Here is a 26,464-nt window from a genome sequence, read left to right on the forward strand (position 1 = left end):
CCCTTCTGAAGGGGGTCGATCATACAAGACAAATATTGTTTTCGCGATATAGACGTTAATTGGAATTGAAATCCATGAATTTCCATTCCAATTTTAGTTTGAGAGGAAGCGGATGAGGAATTATAGAGGAATGACCAATTTGTCCACTTTAAAAACGGCAGAAGATAATTTTTGAAAATTAATTTTGAAAAAAAAACCAACACAAATTCCAATAATGATCGAAAAGCTAATATAAATTTTACATTATTCATATTCATATTTACGCTTACAAAGTGAGCATTCCTGTTTGCCTAGTTTCATTCGTTTTACTCTCAGTAAAGCTCGAAAAAAAATATTTTTAAGGATTTTCATTTTTTTTTCACTTTTTTATGTACATTCATTTTTAACTTCGATAATACTCGGCATTTTCTCGGATACTCCCAGAATTGAGCTCTGGAATGTTAATCTTAAGGCACTGATCACACTGACATGACACTTAGAACAAATATAATAATTTCGATAATTTCAATGTTTTGAATATTTGAAAGTTTTTATTTTTTAATTTTTTTTTCTTTCAATCTTTTCATCAATTTGATCTTTCAAACCTTTTATTTAATTTATACTTTTTAATCTTATTAATCTTTTTAATCTTATTATTTTTTAATCTTTTTATTCTTTTTTATCTTTTTAATCTTTTGAATCTTTTTAATCTTTTGAATCTTTTTTTATATTTTTGATCTTTGCAATCTTTTTTATATTTTTAATCTTTAAAATGTTTTTAATCAATTTAATTTTTTAAATCTTTTTAATCTTTTTAATCTTTTCAATCTTTTTAATCTTTTTAATCTTTTTAATCTGTTTTAATCTTATTAATCTTTTTAATCTTTTGAATTTTTTAAAACTTTTTAATCTTTTCAATCTTTTTAATCTTTTAAATCTTTTTATCCTTTTGGTCTTTTTAATCTTTTTAATCTTTTTAATCTTTTTAATCTTTTTATTCTTTTTAATCTTTTTAATCTTTTTAATCTTTTTAATCATTTTAATCTTTTGAATCTTTTTAATCTTTTTATTCTTTTCAATCTTTTTATTCTTTTCAATCTTTTTAATCTTTTTAATCTTTTTAATCTTTTCAATCTTTTTAATCTTTTTAATCTTTTTAATCTTTTTAATCTTTTTAATCTTTTTAATCTTTTTAATCTTTTTAATCTTTTTAATCTTTTTAATCTTTTTAATCTTCTTCATCTTTTTAATCTTTTTAATCTTTTTAATCTTTTTAATCTTTTTAATCTTTTTAATCTTTTCAATCTTTTTCATTTTTTTAATCATTTTAATCTTTTGCATCTTTTTAATCGTTTAAATCTTTTCAATCTTTTTAATCTTTTTAATCTTTTTAATCTTTTTAATCTTTTTAATCTTTTTAATCTTTTTAATCTTTTTAATCTTTTTAATCTTTTTAATCTTTTCAATCTTTTTAATCTTTTTAATCTTTTTAATCTTTTTAATCTTTTCAATCTTTTTAATCTTTTTAATCTTTTTAATCTTTTCAATCTTTTTAATCTTTTTAATCTTTTTAATCTTTTTAATCTTTTTAATCTTTTTAATCTTTTTAATCTTTTTAATCTTTTTAATCTTTTTAATCTTTTTAATCTTTTTTATCTTTTCAGTCTTTTTAATCTTTTTAATCTGTTTAATCTTTTTAATCTTTTTAATCTTTTTAATCTTTTGAATCTTTTTAATCTTTTTAATCTTTTTAATCTTTTTAATCTTTTTAATCTTTTTAATCTTTTTAATCTTTTTAATCTTTTTAATCTTTTTAATCTTTTTAATCTTTTCAATCTTTTTAATCTTTTTAATCTTTTTAATCTTTTTAATTTTTTTAATCTTTTTAATCTTTTTAATCTTTTTAAGCTTGTTAATCTTTTTAATCTTTTCAATTATTTTCATTTACAAATGGTTTTATTAAGGCATTTTACTTGTAAAGATTTTATGTGGCGGGAGTATTTTTTTCTAACTTTGGGTTAGTAAGAAGGAAGGGGGAATCGTTTAAATCTTCGAAAACTTTTTTTATCAATCTATATTATTATTTAATGATTCTTATTGCTATATTACTATTTCTAATATTTGTATTAAATCTTTTATTTAAAATGTTTTTCTATGATAATTTTCCAAATTTTCTATTCATTTTTCATTCTTTTCAAATGTGTGAATGTTTCGAAATTTACAAAAAAAATACTAAATTTTTAATTTGAAGTGATTTTATCGAAACTTTCAGCAAAGACTTCATATCGCGATCTAACGAGAGCTTGAATGCAATACAAAATTTGAATTTGCACGCAATATTACGCGCTATATTGCATTCAATCTTGATACAGCAAAGTGCTGATAGTTTGACTCACGATATTAAGGGGGGGGGGGGGGGGGGGGGTAGGGTCTAACACTTTCAAAAAATCGATTTTTTTATTTTTTTTATTTTCTTATTGTAAAACATTTCAAGAATGTTGTGTCAAATTTTCAAGTAAATTGAAGCAAAACTGTAGAAGTTATAGGCCTTTATCTCTTCCTATCTAATACTGCAAGAAAGCAAGAGTAGAAACTTCAAACGCGTTTTTCTCGAAAGCACATTTTCAAAGTTCGTGGACATCGTCATTTGAAAACTACTTATCCGATTCTTTTCAAATTTGGAACATATATTCTACATATAAAATACCAGACCCCAACGTTTTTCTTTTTTGATTTTTTTACTTTGGGGAGATTTTATAAGTGAAAAATGGCGGATTTTTAAGTGAAAAATCGTAGTTTTTACTTCAAACAGCCACAAAAATTTCATAAAAATATTTTTAAGTTAAATAAAAACGTTGGGGTCCAGAAAAACATCTATTAAAAATATTTTGCTCTGATTTTTTGACTTCTGATGATTCTGTGCTGAGATACAGTGTCCACCGCAAATCCTGTTTTCTAAAAGGCATCCTCGAAAATGCTCCGTCACCGGCTCATTTTTCAATATTTTTCTACGAAAAAATTACTAAATGTTCTTTTAACAATGCTTTGTATAATGCAAAAAATTTGAATACATTTGTTTGAACGATAGCTCTAGAAAAAAATCGTGAAAATGGTGTTTTTTTATACCCGTTAGACCCTACCCCCCCCCCTTAAGAAATCTCGTCGAATGTTTCAAAAATAATATTCAAAAGCGATTTGATCGATTAGGCAACATGCTGAATTTTATTTTTTATTATGACATTTAAAATTCACCCTTCCCGTTTTTGCTTTATTCTTGTTTATTTTATTTTTATTTTCTTGATCCTTCTTTCTTCTTTCTTCTTTCTGCTTTGAAACGATTTTCCCCTCCTCGTGGGTTTCAATTTTTCCTCAATCAAAGTGATTTTGCCTTATTTTCATAACCTTGAGGAAACACGCGTCGTAGCAATTACACCAAGCAAACCATCCCAATCGAAAGTGAGTGGCAGCTACTGCAACGTTCGGAAAACATGCACAGAACATGAAATAGCTTGGCAGAACATTGAAAGGAAAAACAGCTTTTCTCGACATGTGGGTTAAGGGTGTTTATTTACAGAAAATAAGGGAGGAAAATGGGCTGATCTTCATTCGGATGAGCCTTGTTTCGGTGTCAGTTGTAAAAAATAGGATTGCAAATATCTGGATATGTGTCAATGGGCGGAATTTGTTTTACCTTGCCAGACGATAATCGAAATTTGTCGATTGATTGCGTAGGTGGATTCTTGGTTTGGATATTTCGCTACATTGTTGCAAACTGTAAGCTAGATGAGCTCTCTTTAGTTTTTTTTTTAAATCAATGATGCGAATTGTTTATTACCCTCAAACGATTTCAACTAATACACAATCCTTAATTCAATATTTCTTATGAATCCAATTTAGTTTTCATAGTTACATTGCTGTAGAATGCAAAAAAAACCCAACTCCTTATCATTCTGTTCATTAGCTGCTCTCCCTGCTTAGAGAAAAGAAGCAAACGAAAAATTGGGCAATCACACGTCACTCAGTGTGTCGATTATTATTTAGCATAGAAGATAAAAAATGAAACATACCATAGTTGTGGTGATAGGACTTCTCACAGTTGCACTAGAATTCTGCAGTTTTGCGCAAGATAAGCGTACGATTTTCGCGACCCGGTTCAGTCTGGAGCGTTGCGTTGGGTGATGAAGATCAGTGGTTAATTTGAAGCTGAAGTGAAGTGACATTAGTTCCAACGGAAATAATGATCAATGATTAAAAAACAGTGAAAATGGTCTCCAAATATTGTGTGCTGATTTTAGTGGTGATTTTTGTATCGATTAAATCCGGCTTATCAGTTGAGGTTCGAAAAACAGTGAAGTCTGAAAGCTGTAAGTGTCCATGAAAAATCATTGTCAAAAACTCTTAAAAAAATGTGTTGTGAAAAGAAAATATTTTTCAACTATTCCTTATATCTTCTCCAACAAAATTTACTCGTAGCACCAAAAGATGTTACCCTAGGAAGAAATAAAGTGACAAATGACCAGCAGTTGATGAAAAATGTCCCTGCCAAAGCATCCGGTAAAAATCGAGCAGCGCTACATTCCACGCCCAAGTCTGATCCAGACAAGAAATTCATGCACATGAATCTCATCAGGAAGAAACGGTTCATCGGAAACATGCTGAATCCGGTAAAAATAATATGATTAACACCGATGCCTCGTAGTTATTTTAAAAATAAGCTATTCAATGAACAAGGCATTGATGATGGTTAACCACTGATAAGGTTTAACCTTAAGATTGATCCAATTAGTATGTTATGCTAAACAATCTCCGTTAAAAGAAATTGTTGATATTATTCTTTCATTCGAACTTATTAGTAATCAGCAATAAGAGCTTTAAATCAGTTTTTCTCAACTTTTTCTCACGCATTACCACTAAAAACTGTGATTATTTTGGTAACATAAATTTAAACTAATTTTTTACCATTGTTAGTCATTTTTTGCAAAAATTTTAAGTAACTTTTACATGAGTAAAATTTTACTTTTAGGTTTGTATAGGAAAATTCAATGTTAAGTTCGGAAAAATCAACAACATTTTTCTTTCTTCCATGGTCGGCTAATGATTTTTGTGCCTTATTTCCAATCAACAACTTGGTCCAAGACCGCTACTTCGTATCTTACTAAGCCATACAGATATTCGATGTTTAATATGGCTTTATTTTTTGGTATTGAAAAACAATCAATTTAATTGACATCATTGCTGATAAAAAGAGAAGTATTTCTTGAAAAGAAATCATGTCATACCTCGCTAGGCACCAGCAATGATGACAGTTTATTTGATTGTTTTTCAATGTCAAAAGACATACTCCTTTGAAATAGCTAATCATTTTTTGCCTAATACAATACGGAGTTACAGAGTTGAGAAATTCAAAAATAAATTAAAATTGACTCAGTCTAGTGTAATGTTGCCAGATGCCCGGTTTTATTCAGGTTTGCCCGGAAATTTAATACAAAATATGGTAAAAGTCCAGTCCGGCCCGGTTGCCCAGATTTCATTGAAAAAAACCCAAATTTTGCCCAAATTTCTTCACTTCATTTGTCAAATCAAATAAAAAAAAATAAAGTGTGTGGGAAAAATTCTTTAAATTTATTTGCCCAAACTCAATTTTCTGAGCAAGTTTATAAAAAAAAAACTCATAAAAGATTTTTTTTTTTTTGAAACCTTACATTCGATTTAAAATCTTCTGATGAGTAGTTTTGATGAAAAACAAAACCTTTTTTCCTTGATTTTTGTTGAGTAATTCCTGAGTTTTGGCCAAATTTTCTAGGACATGGCTCGGATTTTTGATCGACAATTTTGAAAACAAAAGCCTGAATTATTTTCAGGTTTATAGATAAAATAGCCCGGGTTTGTCCAGCTCGGCTCCTTGCTGAAAAAATTCTGACAACCTTAGTCTAATGTCCCACATCAACTTTCAGATAATAAACTTTAAACTTTTTGAGATATTTAGTTATATTTACAACATTTCAGTTCAATACCATATTCGTACAAAGCTGCATTACCAACTCTTCTCCAAAGATTTGTACAACCTCGGAAAACAGCTTCTGCCTCAAAATTAACCTCTTTAAGATGCTCACTAAGTGCACAAAATAGCACAATATTTTTCAATGGATCATAAATTCGGTGCGTTGATTGAATTTGTGTCCTTTGATTCAAAAGTGACTTCTTTGGTTCCTTATCTCTTCAGGGGTATCTTTTGAATAGTGGAACGAATGAAACAAGGTCAAAATGGAGCATAAAGCTTAGTTTTAGAAATGGGACACTTTCTTTTGCTGATAACTTATTTACTTGTTTTTTTTAGATATTTACGATGCAAGAAAAAAAGAAAAAAAAAATCACACAGTTTCCTTCAAAATCCATCATTATTAAATCGATAGCTGACAAAACCGTTGATTATTCATAGAACTACTGTGTGTGAATGTTCGAAAAGTAGGCAAACACTGGCAAAAATGTCCAGAAAGTTCAAATCATGCGTTGGAGTGAAGCACATGATCGGAAACTACGATTAAGAGTCATCAGAGAGGTCAAGTCTCATACTAAAATTTTTAACTTTTAATGAGCGAAAATCTAAGGGTAGATCGCTGAAATGTGAAGAAAAATTCTCCGATAAGTTGAAAGTGTTGCCTAGTTATGAGTCATTCAAACCTAATCCAAACAATATTTTTTTTTGCTAGTTCCAGAGCTCGTAAGCTGTATAGCCGGTACCAAGGTAATTAGACAAATTATTTCTGATGAACGACAAAACTTGTGAAAAACCTTATTTTCAAACAAATTCCAGCGTTTGAATCCTATAACATTTCTGCTCGTGACAAGGTCCCTAGCAGTTTATAGTATGTATTTGCTGGTTGTTTTGAAAAAATATAATGATTTGCCAAGATCCTGCTCCTGTGAAAAAAAAACTAAATTTTTCAAAACGATAACTTAAGTTTTCGCTGTTTTCAAAAGGTTAAAAAGAGTAATCTTCTATGTACCCTTCGCAACTTACGATCTATACTAGCCGATTGTACTTTAAGTTCAATCTCATGATGGTTTAACTTCTTTATTGTTTGGTTTTACCAGCAGACATTCCATTAAAAACGCTCTTAAGTGTCCTAAAAATAATCAAGGTTTGTTAATTTAGAAACAGTTGTATCCACTACCTTGCCCTCAGTTTGTTTTAAAGGGGAAGTATTGGACCGAAAATTAGTAGAAATTGAAGGAGAAAGATGCAGCCACCTAAAATACAGATTAAAAGAAGTATAAGTTGGAAAATTTTTTCATTAGTAATCATAGTATTACCTCTTCTTAAAAAGAATTTTGATCAAACGAATAGATTTTGAGATACACGCATTCGCAACTTTCCCATTTCTAAATGCACTAAGCTTTAAGTACGCCCTAAAGCTAAGTTTGGACTTTTTGCTGACCAATGAAGGCAAATCCAGCTGCAAAGAGCTTCAGATTTTGACGGTTGTTACGATTGTGTTAAAAAGCACCATCATTACCGGAGCATTTTGTATTTATCTTAAAAATTCTTATGTCACCAAAAGTAAACAAACCTGAAAACACCAAATAAAGTATTTAGACGATTCCAAAATGGTATTGTTAAAGTGTTTTCTTGATATTTGATGAGATTTTCAAATTTAAAAATTTCAAATAGTACACTCCTATATTAGTTTTATGGATGATCTAAATTATAAAACTCCATTTAAAGTGAAACTTTTTTAGTAACGGAATCTAAGACAGTACGTTTTAACAAAAGCTAGACACAACGACTATTTGTAAGTAGGGTTAGATTATTTCGATACACCAAAACATCAGTGTTCGGCACAGAAGCGCTAAACCGCTATTCGCTAGTTAGTCCGCTAACTTTTCGTTAGCGGTTTAATTTTGCCGCTAAGTTTTGATCGAGCTAGCGAATTAAAAAGTTCCGCTATTTTTTGGTTCCGCTAATTGAAGACCGCTTACTCAAGGCCGGATTAAAGGGGGGGGCAAAAGGGGCAATTGCCCCGGGCCCCCCGAGGGAAAATGGACTTAATGGACGGTTTGCAGTACGGCAACGATGTACATAGCTACAATACGAGAAGAGCCCATGATTTCAGATTACCGAATACGAGAAAGGAAATGACAAAACGATCGGTTTTCTACAACGGTCTAAAAATGTTTAACAGCCTGCCGCAGAATATCAAAGACAGTTCAAACATAAAAACTTTCAAGAAACTGCAATACAACACGTTAAACAGACAATTTGAAATATGGACTAATCCTAAAAAGGATCATATGCTTGTGATGAAGATCTGGCGAAATACCAGATATAAAATTGTACGGTGATGGACATACGCGGGAGTTAGACAAACAAGTCGTACAGAATTAGATAAAATAATGCAAACAAAATTATCCATAGGATAAACTGTCCCTCCCACTTCTAAAGAAGCGTATGGGGTGGAGGAAGGACCCAATTGGGCCTGTGGGACCATCACAAAAAAAAAAAGAAAAAAAAAGAAAACAAATTTCAACATTACTTGAATCATACTACCTCAATTTCTACAAATCTATGAAAAGAAATCAAAACAAGAAAATCGGAATAAAAACTTGAAATACAACAACTTAAGAGGCCCTCGTGAAATAATATCTAGAATAGTTTTTCTCTTACATAAATTAAGGGGGCCCCCTAGAGGAAGCAATGAAGAAGTTCTTCCGCATTTTTCGGGCTGAGAATATCAAAATCTTGGTATTGAATTTCAAAATTTTCAACCCAAAATCTAGACAAAAATAATGTAAACCGAATCCGATAAAAAAATCAAGAGAATATGAGGTAAAACACCTCAAGTTTTCTTTTTTTATCGAAACATCTCAGTCAGGTAAAATAAAAAAAAAACATCTCCTCATTTTAACTTCATGCAAATGTCTTGCACAATCATAATGTTAATTATTAGGTACGTGAACTTTCCAGTAATGGTTATTTCTCTAAAATAGCAGCTAATTTCGTCAAAACTGGCTCACAGTGCTAAGAGAGAACAGAGAAGCTTTATTATTAACATTCCATAATTTTAACAGGGATCAAAATTTTACCAGTATCCGGATTAATATCGGGTATTGTTAAATCTTTTCACTTTTTAATCATTATTATTGAAATTTTCGTTGATTGATAAATTCTAAATCCTTTTAAATTCTTGAAAATATAATCTATGAACAAAAACTGTAGTTTCTTAAATTGACCAATCGATAGTATTGAGTTTCTCTATTGAATTTCCATCCCAATTTTTGTCTTAGGTTTAAAATTCGTTTTTAAACATTTTCAACTGATTTGAAAAAAAAATTACCATATACTGAAGAAAATATCCTGAATTCAGCATATCATTTTCCAAATGATCATTCTCAAATAATCATTAATACGAGCTCATAGTTGAGTTGCTAAAATCATTGAGTGATTCCTTTAACAGGAATATTCCTATGCTATTTCATCTTATATTATTCCAGATTTAGTTCATTGAGATTTTCAAGTCTTGTGTGATCATTTTTTTCATTTATACACCTTTGGCTTCGGGAATATCGAATGAAACTTTTGTCACATTAAATATAACAATTTGACAACATTTTTTTCATCTGATGTGAATCATATTCATAAACATCCCACGAAAACGTTTAGTTTGTGTTTCAAAGGTATAAAATTGAAATACAAATTTGGTGCAATTTCTACTTTGGCTCTGATTGTTACTATGAATCTAATTTTTTTTTTATTTAATTCATATTTCGTTCCTCAAAACTTGATTTTAAATTATGATTTAGATTATGATTTGATTTAAAGCTTTGAATTCTAAAACTCTTATATCTGTATCTCTATGGAATTTGAATTTAATTGTATTGTTTATTTTTATGAATTTTGTATTTCATGTTTCAAATCTTCATGATACTTTCCAATTGTCATAAGGTGAAAATTTCTCGATGAAGCACAAACCAGACGATCAATGATGAAATGAAAAACATTTAAAATATTTATTCGGTCATTATTCTAATTAAGAGAATTTTAGTTGGTGATAAGGGTATTAAACAAATTGAGAATTGAATTTTGCATTTGGAAGCTCAAATCAGAGCTTTCATTTGTGAGAAATTTCTTAACTCTTCCGCAATGTTTGCACTTGAATGATTAATATTTTTTTTTGAAGATATCAGAAACCATCTGCTACACAGACAACATGGCAATTTGAAGAGAGTATATTGAACTCATCTCCAGTTGTTTAACACGTTTAAAATGTTCAGGATAGCATTTGAAAAAAATATGGAATTGTAGGGTCCCCCCGAGAAAAATTGCATCACCCCCCCCCCCCTTGGCTTAATCCGGCTCTGCCGCTTACTCCCATATATTTGTATCAATCCCTCGAATTATAAGTAACAGAATAAACTTTTTGTCATTAATCAAGTTAAGGTGACATTGGGCATCATTCTGATTGCTTACTTGGATTAGTTAGAAGAATGTGTACTCGAGATAGAGAAAAGATTTATTTAGTGTTATTTTTCTCTCTTTTAGCACTTTTTTTCGCAACATTTACAAAAGTGGATAACAATAAAAGTTCTTAAACAATATAAAAGTATTTTTAACATCCCTTCATCAACATTTGTTCTCAAATGGTTGAGATATTTACTTTTTACAATACAGTTCTTAAGAGATTTTACAGATCAGTTCATATAAAAATAAGATAATATTTCCATTGTAGCTTTCGTTTCAAGTTGACAATGCTCCTGCAAGTTTGAAAAAGGGGAGAACAGTCTTAAGATTTTTAATTGTGATAAAGTAAGATAATGTAAAAAACAATAAAATGAAATGAATTGCACAAAAGATTGTCTGCAACGAAATTGCATACTATCTATTTTGCACAAAACCGACAAATCGAGTAAATTTTAAACCAAAACTTAAATGTAAAAAGAGATACCTCCCATCTTCCATATTCTGTTCGTTTGCTCTTGTAATTGTACAAAAATTCGTTTTTGTGTAAAATAGTAAAACACAGAGAGCTGTTAAAATTCCCATCTTTGATTGTTTTTGTTTTGCTCATATAATTGTATGAAAATTCGATCAATTTATCAAATTTTAAATTTTATTCTTGAAACATATTTATTCCCCCTCGAAGAGTTGGAAAAAAATCTAAAAAGGGAGCGGCGTGACAAATGAAGTGTTTGATATTTGTTCCGGCCTTTATCTTAGTCAACAGTTAGCGATTAGCGCTTTAAGCTTAAAGCGATAACTTTTTTGGCACATTTAGCGTATTTTATTAGCGGTCGCTAACTTTGAATAAGTTAGCGATCTAATTAGCGGCGCTATTTTTTCAGTTAGCGATGCCGAACACTACAAAACATCACACATTTTCTGTAATTCACACTTTTTAGAATCCCTGAAGATGGTGTCATACGACACCGAAACATCGGAAATGTGATAAAATTCGTGTCATAAAAAAGCTTGGACATTAACATACATAAAAATATAGTCGATCCCTTGAATAACACATTTAAAATAATATGCCAAGTGATAAACATTTATTTTTGATCTTTCCTAGACTTTGCCTTGATTTTTCCAGATAATCACTCATCAAATGCTCAGATTTGACAAAGCTTTTAGAAAATATCGCCCGGTATTACCCGGTTTAGAATACAAGTGAAAAATTGCTTACTTCATATTGTTGGATAAGCACTCTCTGGAGCCACCCGTAAATGGTGTGACTGGGGGGAAGCCGAGTTCTGAACTGTTGAATGTTTCAATGGTCCACTCGGTAAGATATCGGACTATCAATTTGAGATGACATGTTCCAGTGGGTTCAAATTATCCAATAGGATGAAAATCCCATAAAATTTTTTTCTTGTATTGCTCGAACGTATTGGTCATGAATTAAAATAAAGTAGCCTTAATTTAACAATGATGCTGAATTGATATTTTGAAGAAAAAAAACTGAAGTTAGTTGAAAATTATTAAACTTGCCATAAACTATTTTGTTTGATAAATTAAATATTTTTCATAAATATGGTTTTTTGTAAAACAAAAATGTATTGTGATCACGAAAAACAACTTCTGTGAATATTCAGCGATAAAAAAGGGTTCTAGATTAAGGTTGACGGAAATTTTTCAGCACGTACCCGGCAAATCCGGGCTTTTTAATTTAAAAACCTCGCAAATTCCGTGCACTTAATTTCTAAATTGTCGACCAAAAATCCGAGGAATATCCTGAAAAATGTGGTCCAAGCCCAGCAACTACTTTACAAAAATCATTAAAAAAAAAAACAATTGAAGCATTTGTTTGACTCTCGGTTGATTTTTGCTCGTATTTTAGGTTTCCATAATACCCTTCATGATTATTTATATAAAACGTGCTCAAAAAAAAATTTTTTGGTGCGCATAAATAAAAAAATGTATAATAGGGCTTTTTCCAACGAAATCCAGGCAACCAGGACGGACCAATCTTTTCAAATTTTTTTTTAAAAATATCCAGACAAACCCGGATTTAACCGGGAATTTTGGAAAACTTATTCTAAAGGTAGGATGGAAAGCTTTGGTTTTGAAAGAAAACCACGTGGTATCTGAACGGCCTCAAAGGCAATTGTACACTTAAAAGCTCAAGTCTTTTTTACTTATAAAAAGGATCGAGATATGTTGATCCATAAAACATGGAGCCAAACCGATCTGCAATAACTTGTAAGATAAAAAAGTTATGGTCGAAACAAGTTTGCAGGTATTTTTTGAACATATCGACTATATGGTGAACATTATCAAAAATTATCAAACTATAGCTAAAGTTATAACGAAGTTAGTCTGAAAAAACATTTTCACTAAATAGCCAAAAAGCGAAAAAAACTCTTGACCATTGAAGATATCTTATCAGATTAGCGAAACGTTGTTTGATGACAGAGATACGCACAAAATGTTTTGATATTTACGAAAAAAGATTCAAATGCAACTCAAATTTGGTGATTCGGTACACCCAACCCTGAACGGATTTAAATATAAAGTGCGAATTTTTTGGAAATTTTCCAACTTTAAGCCAAGTTTAAATCATATTCAGTCAACATATACATTTAACAAAAACATACGAAAAAGGTTTTGATCATCGACTTTAGAATGAGATCAAAAGAAATGCAATATGTCATAAGATGACGGAGATATGGCCAAACAAATTGGCTTTTTTAAGGGGTTGATCCCAAACTTATGGCCGGCAGCGTAAATATATGGTCAGCAAATTCGAATTGAACGCTGTAAGTACCTCAACAAAAGTTATTTGGTGAAATTCGGTCCAAGAAACTGCAAGTTACAGCTGTTTAAAGTTTGGCGGATTGACTTTTTTTTTCAATTTAAGGCTATTAAGTGATTAATAAATTCTTTTATTGAACAAACCCCCCACGGAGAGGAAAAATTTGAAAATTCAAAAGTACACCTACTAGGAAAAGTTCTTTGTTTTTATATAAAGTCCAGCGTTTGTGAGTGCCTCGTAACGGTATTTTGCCGCTGGGGGGGGGGGGGGGGGGGTGATCACCCCGATTACTCCCCCCCCCTCATAGGGCCGCGCCTGGCTTCTGTTCAACAATAAGTACATATGTTATTTATTTATTTACATTGTATTCCGTCTCACGACATAACTTGACGAACATAATTCCTAAAATTCACTCGGTTCATAGCAACCGTTCTCCAATTTCTCGGGCACCCCACGTTCGCCAGATCACGCTCCACTTGGTCTAACCACCTCGCTCGTTGCGCCCCCGCTCGTCTTGTTCCTACCGGATTCGTAGCGAACACCTGTTTTGCAGGACAGCCGCCCGGCATTCTCGCAACATGTCCCGCCCAGCGTATCCGGCCAGCCTTCACCACCTTCTGGATACTGGGTTCGCCGTAGAGTCGCGCGAGCTCGTGGTTCATCCTTCGCCTCCACACTCCGTTCTCCTGTACGCCGCCAAAGATGGTTCTTAACACTCGTCGCTCGAATACTCCGAGTGTACGCAGGTCCTCCTCGAGCAATATCCATGTCTCGTGCCCGTAGAGAACAACCGGTCTAATAAGCGTCGTATACAGGTTACACTTCGTGCGAGGGCTAAGTCTTCTCGACCGCAGTTGCTTGTGGAGTCCATAGTAGGCACGACTTCCGCTGATAATTCGCCTCCGGATCTCACGGCTGGTGTCATTGTCTGCGGTCACCAGTGAGCCGAGATAGACAAAGTCTTCGACTATCTCCAGCTCGTCGCCGTCGATCGTGACCTTGTTATTACTGGACAAGCGGGTTCGGTCGGTCTCGGATCCGCAGGCCAGCATGTACTTCGTCTTGGACGTATTAATCATCAACCCAATCCTTCCTGCTTCGCGTTTCAGTTTGCGGTAGATCTCCTCCACCGCCGCAGATGATCTGCCGACTATATCAATTGTTAGAGTCGTTTTGACCCTACTTCCCTGCGCTAGCTCAACAGGGGAAATCAAAGTGATCACCGGAGAAATATTCAACAACAACTAGTAAATCTATGATTAATGGGCGGACTTTTAAAACCTTTTGAAACTTTATAGGAACAAAAACAGAGAAATATTTTTAGATTTTAGGGAATGCACATTTAACTAAAGAAAGTCTCAACAATTTGGATAGAAAAAGACCATACATAATTTTATTTTGGGAAACTTTTAAATCCACTTTTCTTTCGTTGTTTGTTTCTCTAATTTAAATTGATTCGATAGGAAAATTATAAGATGGTTGGTTTGGTTTTGTACTTGCGCTTTTTATTTTTAATCTCGATGATCTCGTTGCGGCCGTTTCTCGATGGTCGACTCGTTGGGGGACGTCTACTGGAACGACGTAACGGGATCAGACGAAAACAGGAACAGGGCGGAATCCGGAATCGCTCTTCGGGCAATTCCCGCAACTACTCGGCCTGTTGGGCGTAGGCCTATCGTTCACTACGCGGTCCGGGGAGCTTGATTTCGTGCACTGGTTACCACGCGAGTGTCTCACTTCAATCGAGGGGCTCTAGCTTTTCGGTCGGCACAAGAACTCAAGGGGGGAATTCCCACCAGGCCTCACCACAGCATGAAGTGCCCCGAAGGGGGTTGTAACGGGTTGGGGCACTGGCACTTGCACGACCTTAGCACTCACGGGACACCGGTGTGTTCTCGAGAAGGCTGATGGTGATTCGCGGCACTGGGGGAAGACTATTGTCCCTTGGTTCACTTCACAGAAGCCACACTCGACCGACCAACCGGGAAATAACGGTGTGAAGTCTTCCAGTTGGCCGTTGTTTTTTCACGGGAATCTCTACTAGATCCTTATTAACGGGGAAGGGGGTCAGAGCCACCCAATTACGGTTTGAAACGATCGTCACGTTGGGTGTGTGACCGCGCAGTTGCTGCTCCACCTCGGACCGGAACTTCATCAAAAAGCCTCGCGTCTTGCGAGCTCCTTCTATTTATGCCTTTTCTGCCTCTCATTTCAGCCTTGTTCCCATTTCCCGTCTGTGATGTTCTCGTCCCCTTCGATGACAGCAACATGACAGGAACAATACAGGAACTGACATATAGAGGGCTGGTGTCTTATTTTTTTAACATCTCTTTTTATGGCGTGCATTCCATAACATAATATATTAAATAAACAAACAAATACCTAACAAATCACTGTTAACTAAATGAATAAATAATAAACGCGAAAATGAATAAATATGCAAATGAATAAATAAATAAATAAATAAATAACGAAAAATTAAAAATTAAACAAATAAATAAATAAACAAAAACTAAATCCCTAAGTGACACCAGCCGATTGCTATTAAAACTAGGACAAGACACCACACAAACATGTAGATATCTTATCCTAATTTTAGACATTTACGAACAATAATTTTTATTTACAATATTTACAAAGTTTTCATCCAAACTGGCCCAAAAATCACAATTTTTATTGTAACCATTAAATGAATGGTTACACAATGTCATCGGCAAAGCAGATAAGTTGACTGGATCTGTTGAAAATCGTGCCCCGCATTTCGCCCACCGCTTGTCGAATAACACCTTCTAGCGCCACGTTGAACATCATGCAGGATAGACCATCACCTTGTCGAAGCCCCCTGCGCGATTCGAATGAACTCGACAATTCACCCGAAATCCGCACACAGCACTGCGTTCCATCCATCGTCGCCTTGATCAGTCTGATCAGCTTCCCGGAAAAGCCGTTCTCGTCCATGATTTTCCATAGCTCGTTACGGTCGATCGTGTCGTATGCGGCTTTGAAGTCGATGAATAGATGATGCGTAGGGGCATTTTTGGAGGATTTGCCGCAATGTGAATATCTGGTCCGTCGTAGACCGTCCCTCCATGAAGCCGGCCTGATGACTTCCCACGAATCTGTTTGCTTGTGGCGTTAGGCGGCGGAGTAGGATTCGGGACAACACTTTGTAGGCGGCATTGAGGACAGTGATCGCTCGGTAGTTCTCACAGTCCAATTTGTCGCCCTTCTTGTAGATGGGGCATATTACCCCCTCCTTCCACTCCTCCGGTAGCTGTTCTATGTCCCAGATCCGGATTATCAACCGATGTAGGCAATCGGCCAACCTGTCCGGGCCCATTTTGATGAGTTCAGCTGCGATGCCATCCTTCCCAGCCGACTTGTTTCTATTCAGCTGGCGAATGGCTTCCTTAACTTCACTCATCGTTGGGAATGGCTCCTTTTCGTCGTTGGCTACGCCGGCGATGTACCTTCCTCCACCGTCTTGATCTCCTGCATGTGCGCCGTTCAGGTGTTCATCGAAGTGCTGCTTCCACCTTTTGATCACCTCACGATTGTCCGTCAGGATACCCCCGTCCTTATCCCGGCACATTTCGGCTTGCGGCACGAAGCCTTTGCGGGATGCGTTGGGTTTCTGATAGAACTTTCGTGTTTCTTGGGAACGATGCAGCTACTCCAGCTCCTCGAGCTCCTCCTCCTCCAGGCGGCGCTTTTTCTCCTGGAAAAGTCGGACTCGCTGCCTCTTCCGCTGTCGGTGAATTTCCACATTTCGACGGGTGCCTCTTTGCACTACTGCCGCCCGCGCGGCATTTTCTTCGTCCATCACCCTCCTACACTCCTCGTCGAACCAGTCGTTCCGTCGAGATCGCTCCACATAACCGATGACGTTCTCCGCAGCACTGTTGATGGCTGTTTTGATGGTATCCCAACAGTCCTCGAGAGGGACTTCGTCAAGCTCGCCCTCTGCCGGCAGCGCTGCTTCAACCGATTGCGCGTAGTCTGCCGCGACCTCAGGTTGCTTCAGTCGCGCGATGTTTAACCGAGGCGGGCGCCGGTTTCGCTTGTTGTTCACTACGGAGAGTTTTGGGCGCATCTTCACCATCACCAGATAATGATCCGACTCGATGTTGGCGCCCCGACAGGATCTGACGTCGATGATGTCCGAAAAGTGCCGGCTGTCGATCAAAACATGGTCGATCTGTGATTGCGTTTAGTACGGTGATCTCCAGGTGTACTTGTGTGGGAGGCGGTGCTGAAAAAAGGTACTACGTACGGCCATTCGTTTGGAGGCGGCGAAATCAATAAGTCGGAGGCCGTTTTCGTTGGTCAGCTGGTGCGTGCTGAACCTTCCAATTGTCGGTTTAAATTCCTCCTCCTGGCCGACCTGAGCATTGAAATCCCCGATGACGATCTTGATATCATGTTTTGGGCAACGGTCGTATTCACGCTCCAGCTGCGCGTAGAATTCGTCTTTGTCGTCACCGGTACTTCCGAGGTGAGGGCTGTGCACGTTGATGATGCTGATGTTGAAGAACCGGCCCTTGATTCTCAACCGGCACATTCGTGAGTTGATCGGCCACCACCCGATCACGCGCTTTTGCATCTTTCCCATCACTATAAAAGCTGTTCCAAGCTCGTGTGTGTTGCCGCAGCTCTGGTAGATGGCACGACCATCTGGATACGTTCGTACCGTGGAGCCTTTCCAGCATACCTCCTGCAGCGCTACGATGTCGAATTTGCGGCTCTTCAATTCGTTGGAGAGCACGTGGGTACTGCCCACAAAATTTAGAGATCGGCAGTTCCATGTTCCAAGTTTCCAATCGCTAGTCCCTTTTCGTCGCGTGGGTCTTTGCCGATTTCCATCCGAAATTTGTTGTTCGTTATTCGTTGCTTATGTTTTTTTTAGTAGTCACAGGCTCGCAAGGCCCGCAGCTAACCCCACTATCTCGCAGGAGGACCGTCGTGATGTTGCTGTTTTGGGTCCCGAACACCACCAGGACGTTGTTGCACTCCACACGCCGCCCCTAACATGGAGAACAGACGCGTACAAAGCCCCCTAACTCATTCTGCATGCGACCAAAGCATCCACCGGGGTTGGGTACCCGATCTCCGCTAAGGTTGCTCGCACCCCAGCTAGTACCACGGGGAGGTAGAGAATCGGAGTTGCAGACAAGAGGTGATATGACCACTACCCGAGGGTTGGGTGTATGGGGTCTCGAGTTGCACATTGTCTACTTCACTAGCCAACTTCAACTTCAACTTCAATCTGCGAATCTGTAATGATAAATGCGAAAAAATGTTGATAAAATGTTTTTCGTATTTTTTATGTTAAAAATTTTAGGAATTGTTACTTTAATTTATCGACCTTATCAGTGAAAAGTGATGTCCTTTTTAGTAGTGACAAACATAAATTATGGGAAAGTCGGGTAAGACGGACACCCTAAGGTAGAATCGCAATAGAAAACCAGATATTGCTATTTTCATCGCAGTTTTCGTGCTGATGGGCAGTTTAGGTTGTTTGCTATCGCATAGACCACTGGAATTAGTAAATTTCCTTCATCAAGACTGTTTTTATAGCCATCAAAAAAATGCTTGCAAATTACACTGTTTAAAAATGGTCGGGTAAAACGGACACTGTTCAGAAAAGGTACATTTTGCCGCAAAAATTGCTGTTAATGTAGATATTTTTGTGAGTTAAGTATAAGAAAACGTTTTTAAACCAAAATGGAACCAACTGGTCCGAGTTCAGAAGCGAAACAGTGTGGTTTCGGAATTCCGTATTTTATAGGCGCTTTCTTCACCGGAGATCCTGTTTTTACAGTTTTTATGGCCTGTTTGAGATGTTGAGTGCTTTTCGACCGGCAAATGCTCTTGCCAAGGTCTTCTTAAGGCTTATGGAGGATCAAACCGATGATAAATTTAAAATACCTGGAGAAACTTATGTGTCCGTTTTACCCGACCTTGATGTGTCCGTCTTACCCGCCTTAGCAACTTTTTTTTTCTAAACGATTGATGTTCAAGCCCATTGACCGAAACTCGCTGATTTTCCTCCATATGGCTAAAAAGAAGCCTAATAAACACCCTTCCTTTGAAAACGGTTGACATTTTCGAAAATTTTGCGAGTTATGAACTATTTTATGAGGAGAGAAAATTACATGAAATAATGGATTCTCAAAGTTTTGTTTGTTTTATTTACTATTATGGGACCTTGCTTGCTTTAAATAAACAAAGGGTTTCGAAAGTGTTGTTGATACATTCAGGCGAACATATTCGCATCATTAGATTAGTGCCAAACATTGTAATTCTCGAAATATTGAAAGTGTCCGTTTTACCCGCTGTGTCCGTCTTACCCAACTTTCCCCTACGGTTATTAATCCCTCCATAACTTTACATTTTTTTTTTTTGAATAGTTTCGATTTAGTTCAATAATATCAAATTGGAGGAGAAGGGACAGTGAGCAGCAAATTGGTCGATTTTTAATTTTTTTTTTTTTAAATCAATGTTCAAGACTTTTATGATATATTTTTTTTAATTCGATAAGGTATGTAATATTTTTCATAAATGCATTGCCACCTTGATTTAAACCTATATAAACTCGTATAATTAATCTCAATATGAAGTGAAGAATTAATACAAAAAGTTTCTTTTCATTTCTAGCCCAATAAAACATACCAGAACTGTACGACTCCTTCCGGTGCAAAGGGCCACTGTAAGCACTACCAAAACTGCAAACAACTCTCTGACTCGAAGGAAAACATCTGGAAAGTCCTCGGCCAGCTGTGTATCATCGAGACCATGTTAGTGTTTAATCGAATGCTTAAAACTTAAATGGACTTGAAGCAAATTCAACTTTTTGTAGGTCTATCGGAGTGTGCTGCCCAGATGCCCTGACAGAAGGTAACGGACCCGAGTTTTCCGTCCGTCTACCATCGCAGGGTGATGATGTGTACGACCCAGTGGATGATCTCGGTGACTCCCGCGCAGGAGAGATGCCAGATCGACCGGAAGAAAGAGGTTGCGGAATATCAACCAAACAACAGTCCAAAATCTCCGGAGGTCGTCCAGCCGATCCCGGCGAGTGGCCCTGGATGGCAGCCCTGATTACCAACAGTGGTCAGCAATCGTTTTGCGGGGGATCTTTGGTCACCGATCGGTACGTTCTGACCGCAGCTCATTGCGTGTTAAACTTGAAACTGAACCAGTTTATGGTCCGGCTGGGGGAGTACGACTTCACTCAGTACAACGAAACAAGATCCAGAGACTTCCGGGTTACCGAGATCCGCAGCCATGCGGATTTTGATCCGATCAGCTACGAGAACGATATTGCACTGTTGAAGCTTTTTAGACCATCGTTCTTCAACTCGTACATCTGGCCAATCTGTATGCCTCCACTGGATGATTCTTGGTCCGGATATCGGGCTGTGGTCGTCGGTTGGGGGACACAATTTTTCGGAGGACCACACGCGAAAGTGTTGATGGAAGTAACGCTGCCGATTTGGTCCAACCGGGAGTGTCAACAGGTGTACATCAACCGGATCTATGAAACGAGCGTTTGTGCCGGAGATTACGAAGGTGGCAAGGACTCTTGTCAGGGAGATAGCGGTGGTCCGTTGATGATTCAGTTACCGAATCGCCGCTGGGTTGTTGTGGGTGTCGTTTCTTGGGGCATAAGGTGTGGCGAAGCCAATCATCCTGGAATATACACACGAGTCAGCTCCTACGTCAGATGGATCATTGAGAATGCAGTGTTTTAAAAAGGAATTTAGAGATTTTTCTCCTTCGAAACTTTTCTGTTTAAAATATGCATGTAAAAAATTTGCAATGGTGTCAAATAAAACCGCAACAAAGTAAAATATATTCCAATTGCTTGAGTATCTTGAAAGGAAGCATCTCGAAAATAGCACCACATGCCACAGCACAAATTGGTTTCAGTTCGCTCATCAATCAAACAAACACGTCGTAGCAGCAAATTGCGTGCCCAAGGATTTTGCAGGTGTCAGGACTGAGGAAACACAATGTCTAACAGAAGAGTGTAAGCTGTTTTCCAACCGTTTTCCATTAAGATTCTATCAATAGCAATGATGTTGTAGGCAAAGCGCTTTCAAATTTAAATTGGAATTACCTAGCAATGAACAAGTTTTTTAAATGGATGGTTGAATGATTCTTTCGTGTAACAAGCTCGCATCACGAGAAACCAAACCAATATATAAAATTAAAATTACCTATCAAATTGAACAGATGTCGATCTTAGTTTTCGTGAAAAATAATAATACGTTCTGACTATGAAGCTTTTGTCAAATTTTGTCTATAATCTTCAGTTTTGAAGAGATGTGTGGAAGTTGTTAAATTGATCAATTCTGAGTAAAATCAATCATTGATTACTGCCAAACGAACAAACCTAAATAAAAAGCTGCATTTGAATCAATTTATTATCTTCCATATTCTAGTTCCGGAGAAATAATGTTTTATCGAGAAAATAAGGCAATACTACTCGCGGTTTTCGAGAATCATAATGATTAAATTAAAACCTTCGAATCAGTCATTTTAGTACCTAACATTCTTCAGTATAGAAAGAAGAAAGTGTAGAATTGTTCCTAACTAGGATTCAAGGGTGTATCAAGGGTGTATTATTGTACAGGCTACACTTAGTGCAAGGGCTAAGTCATAGAAGGCACGACTTCCGCTGAACATTCAGCGCCGGATTTCAAGGCGGGTGTCATTGTCTGCGATCACCAGTGAGCCAAGGTGATCGCAGACAATGACACTCGCCTTGAAATCCGGCGCTGAATGTTCAGCGGAATGTTCGTGCCTTCTATGACTTAGCCCTCTCACTAAGTGTAGCCTGTACACAACGCTCATTAGACCAGTTGTTTTCTACGGGCACGAGACGTGGATATTGCTCGAGGAAGACCTGAGCATACTCGGAGTATTCGAGCTACGAGCGTAAGAACAGACGAGCAGGGGCGCAACGAGAGAGGTGGTTAGACGTATCCAGGCCGGATAAATCCGGACAATTTTATATAGAAACCTGACGAAATCCGGGCATTTGATTTCAAAATTGACGACCAACATTTCGGGCACTATCTGGGCAAATTTTTTCAAAACCCCGAAAATATTTAGCAAAAATCAAGAAAAAAAAATTAAAAACCTGTTTCCATCAAAATTCATAGACAGAATTTCAATAGTATTTCAGGCTTCCATAAAACCTTTTGTCACTGAACGGGCCTAACATGCCGACAGCATTGAACGCACTCATATAGATGACAGTTCTCGCTAAATTTGAAATACTCAGAGCCCGGCTACCTTTTACTCAGACGTCGCCACATGTATGAAGCAGCCGACGGCTGATCTTAATGAACTTATTTATCAGCGGAAAATTTACTCAGACGTCAGAAAATTCGGCACTCAGAGAACTCGAGTGCTTGAAGGCGACAACTGAGTAAATGTGGATCAGTTTGTGCGAGGCGGTCGGACTTGGTTGTTTTCGTGCGGCAAAAACTAGAAAATTTACATGGTGAATATTCATTTTAAAGGTAATTTCTGGCTTTTAATCCGATAATATTTTTATTACAGGGTTCTATGACGAAGTGATGATGGTCCAAACACAATTATTACTTCATAATGGGTCCCGGCCCGGAAGACGAAACCCGACGGGCGAGAAAATGTTCATTAAGTTTGTGGATTTTTTTTAAATAAATGTGTATGCACAACCTTTGGACTTTTGTTATTCATCAAATCAACAAATCCATCATTTGTCTGGAAAATAATACAGGTTTTAACTATTCTAGCATGGAAAAAGCGGCCAAAAACCGCTTCAGAATTATTCGCGCATTCTGAGTAACCATGACTCAGTTGTCGCGAAAAGGGCTGTTAGTCAGTTCTGAGTAAAAGCCGTTTAGTCAGAACTGAGTAGGTGCGGTTTTGGCGACAACTGAGTAGCCGTCACTCTGAACTGAGTAGCTGAAAGCTAGCGAGTTCTCAAATTGGGACGATGAGAGAGGGAGGTCGAATTGTAAACAGACAATACGTAAATTGCGAAACGCAACAATAGATTTTTCTTAAGTTGAATTGTATCGCACCAAACGTTTGTGCTAATCAACAGTACACTCAGCCGAAAAAGGAACGTTAAATTTACCTGGATTTTCACGTAGCCACTCGTTACGTGAATTTTTTCTTGGTTTACGTGAAGCACCTAGGAGTTAATAAAAAATCACTTGATCCTTACGTGAAATTCATATAGTTGAATGCTGTCAAAATAAAGACACATTCGATTTACGTGAGAATCCAGTGATCCGTCAAGTACAGAGAGATTTTGTGTATTCTATGTGATGTTCACGTAAGCCTGAATGGCTCATTCCCGTAAAACCTGTGTGAAGGAATACAGTTCTCAATATGGCGCGGATCCGACAGTTGGTGCAAGAAAACAAAAAAATCTGAGTGATGGAAAAGCTGATATTTATTTCGTAAGTAATAATATTTTGTTGTGTGGTAGCGTATTTACATTTGTGATATTTTTTTAACAGGATTAAAAATTGAGGCAGCTGACAAGGCTAAGCACTCGTCGAAGCGGCGAAACAAATGCCAAATTTTGTGTTTAATAATTTGAATGAAGTGAATAGTGAAAAGTGACTGAAAATGGAAAATGCACATGTTAGCGCAATTTTGCCGAACAATAAAGATGACTTTCAAAATCAAAACATATTAGTTAAAATATCCGAAAAAACTCCCTACGTTAATGTGACAATGAAATCTACGTGATTTACATGTAGCAGAACGAATTCCTTACCACATTTGACCTACGTTGATTTCATATACAACTCATATGAAAATTACGTGAAATCTGCTTGCTGCGCGAGCTCTGTTTGCTACCTGAAATTCACGTAAGTTTCACGTGATTTTCATGGTGGCAAAAATCCATGTACATTTTCACGTAGCGTTCATGTGAAAAGTTTTTTCGGTGTACACCTTTGTGCATTAGTACGGCAGTGAGCAGAAGTAAAATTTACTACATCCCAGCTAAAGTAGGCCAACGGAAAGTAGATTTGTATCCCTTTTTAAATTTAACGTTTTTCGAACGTAGGCTAAAGTGCTAACCTGATAGTACGGTGGTGCGCAAGTTTGTTGAACGGCAAAAGAATCCAGCGAAGGTGAGAAATATTTAGAGAACTTATTGAAGCGCGTTCTTAATGTACAAATTGAAACTTCAGGTGAAAAACGGAAGCACAAAGCTGAAAGGCTCTGGCAAAGGGTTACGAATTGAAAGGCCACTAAACGTAAGAAAGAAAAACTATAATTTCATTATAATTTGTTAATCGAATTGTACCCGTAGGAATTTAAAACTCGTCAAACTTCGAACGAATAAAGGAGTGTTACAAATTCGGAAATTCAATACCTTGCATGATTGTTTCTATACAACTTGCTCGAAAAATTTCGTTTTTGGGGCATTGTTGTTTGAATCGCAAAATATAGTGAATGGACCCGGGCAAAATCCGGACAGCCAGACTGTTCTCAAATTATATAGGTATTAATTATTAGGGCAAACCCGACCGGGCAATCTGGCAACCTTATGTTAGGCCAAGTGGAGAGTGATCTGATGTTGCACATTTTAAAAGCCTTTTAAAGGCTTAGTTACTGTGTGTTCTATGCACAATGGGGAAATTTTGACTTGACACTTGAATTTTAATAGGGACAAATCATAGGAAAATAACACACGATTTTACCCCCCTGCACCCCTATGAAGAAATGACATCTTATAAAAGAATAGCTCGGATGTTGATCGATTTCTACATAATGAATATCAATTTAAAGCTTAAGAATGCACTCAACATTGCCCAAAATCGTCCAGCTGATATAAAGTTATGCATAAGAATTTATCATTTCTAAAAGTTAATCGATTAAAATTCCTCCTTCATGAGGTAAAAAGGGCCCAACAACACTTCGCTTAGATGTTTAAGGTCTAGCTTGACGGCATATCGTATTTCTGAGAAATTTCACACAAGATTAGAGGTCTTCCAACCTGCGACTTTGATTTTTTCGGATTTTGGGTCCAAATCAGCGTTGTTATACTTTTGTCTGTATCATCAGTGTATCTCATTCTGTTTCATTGGGACTCTTATGAACGGGATTGAGACACACTTATGATACAGATTTTTTCTGGCATTGCTGGTGCAAATGTTTACACTGTACATTATTTTGACAATATTTTCTTCAAAATACACATGGAATACAATTCTTCAGGATTCGTCGTGTAGATGGAACAAATCATCTCGAAATTTGAATTTAAGTGCCTTAAAGCTACTTTTATACTTTTCGGACTTTATGACAGGTGTTTGTTTTTTGACTGCAAATTTTGCTCCCGAAATTTGAAATTATTTTGAAGAATTGAGATTTGTGCTAGACTGAGACTATGGGACTAGTACAACGCCTACAAAACTGGCCCAGGATCTGCTTCCTCCGTGAAAAACGGTAACCTTCGGAGGACTCATTGATATAGGTGTTTTTATTTAATATATTTTTTCCTTAGTTTACAATGGACATTTTGTCAATTTTCGGTAAGCTTACGTACCGGAAACTGTCAAGAACCTGGAGTCTATGTAAAGTACAGGTGATGGTGATGTGAAAGATTTAGGTCGATGACATACACATTTCCGCATTTCCCTCAAATTCATCGATTTTTTTACGTTCTTCTACAAGCTGGGATGCCAGATGTTTACTATTTTTCCATAAGGAAATATCCAATGCAGACATGTTTTTGAAGATTTTTCAATACATAGATTTTGTGAATTTCCTCGTTTATAATTTTGAACGAATAAAACAGCTAATGGTTCAACTTTCCCCAATCTTATTTTGTATTTATCAGAAAACAAAATCGTGTGGAAAGGTACAAGATGAAAAATTTTGATAAATATTTCCAACAAAATTATTTCAAGTAGTTATTCATGCTTGATAAATGAATTTCCGTTCAAAGTTAGAAAAAAAAGCTTAGAAAAAACCACAGTAGCTTTTACCGAACCGTGCCTAAAATCTTAAAAAAAGCGAAATAGAATTCATTCGGATTGAAATTCAGAAGCTTTAAGTTTGGAAATGGAACAAGAATATGTTGGAAATTTCAAAGAATTTAAATTCATGGCAAGTTTAATAGAATTCTTTTTTAATAGTTTCAACATTTAAGTGAAACAATTACAAAAGATTTAGCTTATTTTATTCCTGATTCAAAAAAAATTGTATTAAGTTGGTTG

General features: G+C 36.3%; 1 protein-coding gene across 1 annotated transcript; it reads left to right on the forward strand.

Moving 5' to 3' along the window:
• The first annotated feature begins 4,116 nt into the window (after positions 1 to 4,116).
• Positions 4,117 to 21,079, forward strand: LOC129754491 (venom protease-like). The gene is made up of 4 exons (XM_055750600.1): positions 4,117 to 4,343; positions 4,453 to 4,643; positions 19,884 to 20,023; positions 20,086 to 21,079. Exons 1-4 carry the CDS (start codon positions 4,244 to 4,246, stop codon positions 20,978 to 20,980), a joined length of 1,326 nt encoding a protein of 441 aa, XP_055606575.1. The 5' UTR covers positions 4,117 to 4,243; the 3' UTR covers positions 20,981 to 21,079.
• Positions 21,080 to 26,464: the final 5,385 nt, after the last annotated feature.

Source organism: Uranotaenia lowii, chromosome 3, assembly GCF_029784155.1.
Source record: "Uranotaenia lowii strain MFRU-FL chromosome 3, ASM2978415v1, whole genome shotgun sequence".
NCBI lineage: Eukaryota > Metazoa > Arthropoda > Insecta > Diptera > Culicidae > Uranotaenia > Uranotaenia lowii.

Bases quoted from the DNA above. Each gene is read 5' to 3' on its own strand.
- LOC129754491 (XM_055750600.1), top strand. From the start codon at position 4,244: ATGGTCTCCAAATATTGTGTGCTGATTTTAGTGGTGATTTTTGTATCG. The intron at 4,644-19,883 runs GTAAAAATAATA...TTTCATTTCTAG, and splicing joins TCGGAAACATGCTGAATCCG to CCCAATAAAACATACCAGAA. The intron at 20,024-20,085 runs GTTAGTGTTTAA...AACTTTTTGTAG, and splicing joins CTGTGTATCATCGAGACCAT to GTCTATCGGAGTGTGCTGCC.